Source organism: Saccostrea echinata, unplaced genomic scaffold, assembly GCF_033153115.1.
Source record: "Saccostrea echinata isolate AGI-Se365-2 ecotype Australia unplaced genomic scaffold, CSIRO_AGI_Sech_v1 ptg000002l, whole genome shotgun sequence".
Taxonomy (NCBI): domain Eukaryota; kingdom Metazoa; phylum Mollusca; class Bivalvia; order Ostreida; family Ostreidae; genus Saccostrea; species Saccostrea echinata.
This window is the reverse complement of record NW_026889751.1, coordinates 16,067,501-16,074,548: the sequence shown is the minus strand read 5'-3', so window position 1 is coordinate 16,074,548 and position 7,048 is coordinate 16,067,501. Positions and strand designations below refer to the sequence as shown.

At 36.3% G+C, this 7,048-nt stretch overlaps 1 protein-coding gene across 1 annotated transcript in view; it reads right to left on the bottom strand.

Moving 5' to 3' along the window:
* Positions 1 to 1,569: 1,569 nt before the first annotated feature.
* The window catches only part of LOC133173477 (menin-like), a 14,706-nt gene continuing 9,227 nt past the window's right edge, over positions 1,570 to 7,048 (bottom strand). Inside the window, exons 4-6 of the mRNA XM_061308466.1 lie at positions 4,138 to 4,178; positions 3,803 to 4,027; positions 1,570 to 3,458 (exon numbers count right to left, since the gene is read on the bottom strand). Of these exons, the coding sequence (XP_061164450.1) occupies positions 2,315 to 3,458; positions 3,803 to 4,027; positions 4,138 to 4,178 (1,410 nt within the window). The 3' untranslated portion in view covers positions 1,570 to 2,314. The remainder of the gene's footprint in view (positions 3,459 to 3,802; positions 4,028 to 4,137; positions 4,179 to 7,048) is intronic.

The window sequence follows — 7,048 nt, the reverse complement described above, 5'->3', positions numbered from 1 at the left end:
ATAATTAAGAATCAGCCTAAAATACCATTTTATTAAATAAATAAATTTTCTCTATTAGTTGGTGTAAAATTTGTCTACAGAAATCAACAGCCATGATGCAATCAAAATAGATCTGTACCATAGCAACTGTTTTTCCTTCTACCCATAATTTCTTTTCATTTAGAATTTGTTCATTTGAGACATTTCCAGTGGAGTAGATAATCTTTATCTTTCTTTCAAATTAAATGTATTATCTGAAATATTTTCATACAAATGCCTCGACACTGTGATGTTAAACATTATGATATTAAATCATTAAAAATTCATTCTAAATGAGTTTTCTGTGCTATTTCTTTCCGATTATAGTATACAAACTGCAGAAAATGTAGTAAGAAGTTGTAAACTTCAAAGTAAAGCTATAATTGGCTCAAAATGAATACAATAATTATATCGGGTTAATATTATATCATCATCTGCTCCTATGAAAAATATGACTTCATTACCTGGGATGTTTTCATTGTAAACTTTTAACTTGTAAGATGGAGGCCAGGGTAATGTTTACTATAGAAACAAGATAACAACAAGCTAGTCTTAAAAAACAGCTGTATGTACAAGGTTAAAAAATAAACATGAGCAAAAAACATCTTAAAATAGAAAATTTTCAATCAGTAAAAGTTGATCCAAAATTTCAACAATGAAATAACTGAGAAAAAAAATATTTACAAATTTTGTTAATAGGAAAAATCATGCAGAGCACTATTATACATGAAATAATTTATCATTGTTTCTAGAAGTCTTAAAAGATAGCACTTAATTGCAGCAATCAGAATGGCACCAAGAATTATATTAAATACTGTAAATTATTTACAATTCTACAGCCTATTACCTAACAATATTCTTAGTAAGAGGACACTACACATGTATTAAACAAGCAGAAAAATACACCTATATTTACATGTTTTAAAAATGCCCTAATAATCAAACATTTATAAAAGTACAGCAGACATAGTGGGGCTAGGCCCTCACTGAGGCCATAGCACAGATGTACAGACTACATATTAAAATCTATCCAGGTCAAAGAATTAGACACACATATCTACTGATTCAACAAAACTTTTCTCCTTTACTTTGGCAATTCTAGGTGCTAGTAATTCAAGAGATTTCAAAGAAAACATAAATGACTGGAAACAAAAATCAGCTATATACGGTAAGTTTTCTTGCAGAACTGCAACGTCATTTGGTCATAGAAAGATAGTTGATAAGTGGGGGCCCCACAGAACGATACTTCTCAATGTTTACAAGTTAAGAGGTATCACTGATAAAACACTTAAGCAAATCATTTGCCAAATTTGCTGCAAAATTACAAAATACGAAACATAAATATCATTTAAATAACAAAGTTTCTATTTATAAGAGACTATCTACAAAATACGCTAATTCATTACCCTAAACTTAAAAAAAGATTTACTTGCAGGAGGAGGGTGTTATCTCAAAACATAATTTATATATCAGTTAGCTTACACTTTTTCTGAAGTAGACCCCATGAGTTATCCTGACATTTACCCCCCCCCCCCACCCCACCCCCTCCTCTGTTGTTTATCAAGGGAATTACCGGTACAAAAGTTATCTTTCTTAGCCTTTGCCTTTCTGATCTACTCACCTCAACCCCACTCTAATCTGCTAATGTAACCTGGGTAATTAAAATACATAAACTTAAGCTTCTGAAAAAACACTAAACGAATCATTAATTGAATTTACCACTATAGTAAATCATGTTTAATTCTTGAGAGCTATACTGAAACTGCCTCAATGCCAGAACAAGGGAATGTCTTGCAAAAAAGTTATACAAAACATTAGTGATTTCCAGTAGCGAATCTGAAAGAGAACCAGAAAAACTTTTAACTGAGTAATTAACATTGGGCACCTACAAATTCTGTGGGGCCCTCCCCTACATGCCACAAGTTTTACACAATATTTATGAAATAGAAGACAAACTTTTCTAATACTGCTCAAACACACAATTATTCAACAATGTCATTAACAAAAACTACAAAATATTGCAACCCAAAAACTCAGTGATGCAAGTGTAACATGATTTGGTCTGTCATAACAAATATTTGGGATGTACATTTATATGACTGAATGCGTATGAATGATAATGGCAATAGAGTGCTACATTACTATGCTGTTTATTCAGGTACATGAATTTCACTATATACAGATGAACTTATGAGTGTACATTACTTTGATCTACACTGAGCTGAAAGACAACCTGTTAACATAAAAAGAAGGTCAATATATACCTATAAAAGGAGACAGATGCCCTAGATCCCACTTACTCTCTCCGAGACCGCTTTCTGTGTGTTGTTAAATCTGAATCTGTACTTCGTTTACTGTGTTTGAAATGAACCTGTGACTGGGCTGTTAACTGTAACTTAATTGCACTCGCATTCAACTTGGAAGATGAAAAGATCTTTTTCAAACCTTTCATCTTTTGGCTCCTCAAGCACAGAATTACTGGTGGCCCTTGTTCATTAGGAGTGGGACTCGGAATGATTGTCTCTGACTGTCCCTCTCTATTTTCCAGTAGAGGGGAAGGTGTGTGGGTAAGAGCAGACGGAGGCCTCTTTCTGAACATGATCATGTCAGACGGACTCTCTGCTTTTAGCATGGAGTCAACAGTCATTCCCATGAAGGGAGATCCATTGGACTTGCTGCTCAGGAAATCATCCAGATCTCCTCTAGAAGAAGCTTCTGAGGTTGATGTTGTTACTGAAGTTGTGGTGGTTGCTGTGGTGAAAGGTTCTCCACCTCCCAGTAAAAACTCAGGATTCAAAATGGACTCACTGCAAGCTTTAGCCAGGTCTGGGATGTTTGGATTTATATCCTCCTTCTCATTTTCCTCTCCTCCTACTTTGCTTTCGAGTTCTTGAATGGCGCTCTTAATCTTATCCTCCTCTGAATTGCCGTTTACTGTGGACGTTTTTGAGACTGTAGAAATGGTCCTCCTTTTGCCTGGCCTTCCCCCTCTACCCTTCCCTGTAGGTACTCCCCCTTCCATATCACTTTCCTCCGTCCTATTTCGTGAACTTTCTTCCTTAACATTCTGATTTTTGTCCTTTGTTTCACCACTATTATTATCTTCATCATCACTATCCTCACTTTCATCTTCATCCCCATTTTCTCCTTTCAGATCTACCCCAACTCTTACACTGGTGTCGAACTTTGAGATTGAGAACACCAGCTGTTTGGCCCATGTGATGTGAAGGACGGGGGTAGGACTATCCTCTTCCCACTCACATATGCCATCATAAAAGCGTAGAAAATTGGCATAGCTCTCAGGGCTGTACAGAAGTGAGGTGTGATGAATCCTGGCTGCGTTTTCACCTGCCACATGTTTCATCATGGAGGGAATCAGATCATTGGCTATCTCTAAGAATTCCTTGTAGATCTCCTCATCTTCCCTGCTATAGTTATACCTGAAAGGTTCAAGGAAATGTGTGGAAAAATTTCTGAAATTCATTTAAAAATTTATTAGGAATGGAAAAGGTTAATTGACTAATTGGTTGGAAAGATTGTAATTAGTTAAACAGTCAAGCCATATTTTTTCCAGTATATGTATTTTTTTTAAATAAATGTCATATTTCATATTTTAAACTCTTAAAAGATTAAAGTTAAGAGACACAATTTTTTTCTGCCAGTAACCTTGACAGAATTTTTATAAAATATCTCCATGTCACAACACAAATTTTTATGCTAAGTGTGAGCTCCCCCAAATGGTATTTAATCCCACAGAAAAAAAAAATGAATGAACAATAAATACTTTTTGATGACTGAAGCTGCATCCGCCCAGGCTTGAAGTGCTCCATGGTAGTCTTGTTTGCGGTAAAGATACCCTCCCAGATACGTATAAGGGTAGACATGCTGGTCATTGTAAAACTCCTGACTGCTCGCTATTGCTTCATGAAAAAGTTCTATTGGTTTCTGTCGATTTTCTGTAGGGGATATCTCCTCCAGATCGCCAAGGTTACCAAGTGCCATTGGATATCTGTAAAGGTTTTCTTTTAAAATTTTGCTGATAACTGAATAAATGTCAATAAATTCTTGAAAGTCAAGTTTTTGCATGGAAATTGATAAATGTACTAGTAAACAGCTTACTTTTTCAAATGCCCTAGGTCATACAGAAGCCACAAAAGTTCCTGCAATACATGAAAAAACTCTAATTTATTATCTTCATTATTTTACATACTAATATATAATGGAAACAAGAGGCCCACGGGCCTTAACGGTCACCTGAGTACAACAAATTAGAGGATCCATAAACTGATAAATGAAGCTTTGTTGTCCAAAAGCAAGAAAAATAGTATGATTAAGATCAACAAAATAATTGGTCTAGTAACTATCTATCTTTCCCCCATTCATCAATATTACCATGCAGACTTTTAACAAAATATCTATTTTTAACCCCATATTATTACCTCTCACATTGGCCTCACTTGGCCTAATTGAAGAACATTTAAGAAGATAAGTTATTTTTGTTTCATTTTTTCATCTATTATTTCCAAGTCTACCTGATCATTAAAACTATGAAAGTACTTTTTGTATTATACAATTAATGTTCTTGCATAATTCTCTTATTCTATTAACCTTTCAAATATATTATCTACAGTGATTAATTATCAAAGGTGAATGGCAAAGGGGAATAATTTCACTCAGTAGAATACAAATTAATAGAGCCCTCGCCAGGACCAGAACACTTGACCAAATGGTCCAGATGTTTAAAATTCTGGTAAAAATTCCCTTGTTTATTAAAACTTTACTCTGTTTGCCTCCAATATGCCCAGGAGCAGAGAAGATTTTCAAAGAAATAATGCATTTTCACTATTTAACACAGCCCTACCCTAACACCAGAACCCATGACCCAGGGTCATGAAATTTACAAATTTGGAAGAGGTACCCTCATCATCATAACTATGCAATTAGTTGAAGATTTTCAAAGAATTCACACATTTTCACTATATTATCAATAGTGCCCCCCCCCCCCCCTCAGAGAAACAACAGAACCCCTAGGATCACAAGTTTTAAAAATTTTGTAAAAGCATCCTTGCTCATCATAACTACCGGTATACATTTGTTTCTTTGCTTTATAACCAGCAGTAGAAAAAAAATATTTTGAAAGAAATTATGAATTTTCACTGTATAATCAGTAGAGCCCCCCCTTTTTACCAGAACCCCTGACCCTGGGGTCATGAATTTCACAATTTTGGAAGAGGCATTCTTGCTTATCATAACCATGCACTTCCTTTGTTTAAATAATACCCAGGAGCAGAGAAGATTTTCAAAGAATTGATGCATTTTCACTATATAATCAATAGAGCCCCGCCCTAACACCAGAACCCCTGATCCAGGGGCCATGAAATTCACAATTTTGGAAGAGGCACTCTTGCTCATCATAACTATGTTCTGAGTTTCTTTAATACCCATGAGCAGAAGAGAAGATTTTCAAAGAAAATAAGCTCAATGCTTATTACAATCATGCCAACAGTTTGACTGCTTGATGTCCAGGAGTAAAGAAGAAGATTTTTAAAGATTGCATTAATTTTAGTGGTTTTTGACCCACCCCTCAGGCCCAAGGGGGCAGGGACCATGAAATTCACAAATTTTGTCCCTCTTCACCCATAGATGCTATATGCCAAATTTGGTTGAAATTGGTTGAGCGGTTTCAGAGAAGAAGCTGAAAATGTTCAAATGTTAACGCACGCCGACGGACGAAAACGGATAGCAATAGGTCACCTGAGTAAACTCAGGTGACCTAAAAAAACTACAGGGAAACCCATTTTTTTTCAATCAGGAATTCAAAGAGTTGTACAGAGAAATAAAGTACCTGTTGTAGTGACCCTAACTCCACACTGTTCATAGTAAAGCGTACAAAGAAACAAAGTACCTGTTGTAGTGACCCTAACTCTACACTGTCCATAGTTACCCTACAGAGAAACAAAGTACCAGTTGTAGTGACCCTAACTCTACACTGTCCATAGTAAAGCATACAGAGAAACAAAGTACTAGTTGTAGTGACTCTAACTCCACACTGTCCATAGTAAAGCATACAGAGAAACAAAGTACCAGTTGTAGTGACCCTAACTCCACACTGTCCATAGTAAAGCGTACAGAGAAACAAAGTACCAATTGTAGTGACCCTAACTCCACACTGTCCATAGTTACCCTACAGAGAAACAAAGTACCAGTTGTAGTGACTCTAACTCCACACTGTCTATAGTAAAGCGTACAGAGAAACAAAGTACCAGTTGTAGTGACCCTAACTCCACACTGTCCATAGTAAAGCGTACAGAGAAACAAAGTACCAGTTGTAGTGACCCTAACTCCACACTGTCTATAGTAAAGCGTACAAAGAAACAAAGTACCTGTTGTAGTGACCCTAACTCAACACTGTCTATAGTAAAGCGTACAGAGAAAAACAAAGTACCAGTTGTAGTGACCCTAACTCCACACTGTCCATAGTAAAGCATACAAAGAAACAAAGTACCTGTTGTAGTGACCCTAACTCTACACTGTCCATAGTAAAACGTTGTACAGAGAAACAAAGTACCAGTTGTAGTGACCCTAACTCCACACTGTCCATAGTAAAGCGTACAGAGAAACAAAGTACTAGTTGTAGTGACCCTAACTCCACACTGTCCATAGTTTCCCTACAGAGAAACAAAGTACCAGTTGTAGTGACCCTAACTCCACACTGTCCATAGTTCCCTACAGAGAAAAAAAGTACCAGTTGTAGTGACCCTAACTCTACACTGTCCATAGTTACCCTACAGAGAAACAAAGTACCAGTTGTAGTGACCCTAACTCTACACTGTCCATAGTAAAGCATACAGAGAAACAAAGTACCAGTTGTAGTGACTCTAACTCCACACTGTCCATAGTAAAGCATACAGAGAAACAAAGTACCAGCTGTAGTGACCCTAACTCTACACTGTCCATAGTAAAGCGTACAGAGAAACAAAGTACCAGTTGTAGTGACCCTAACTCCACAATGTCCATAGTAAAGCTTACA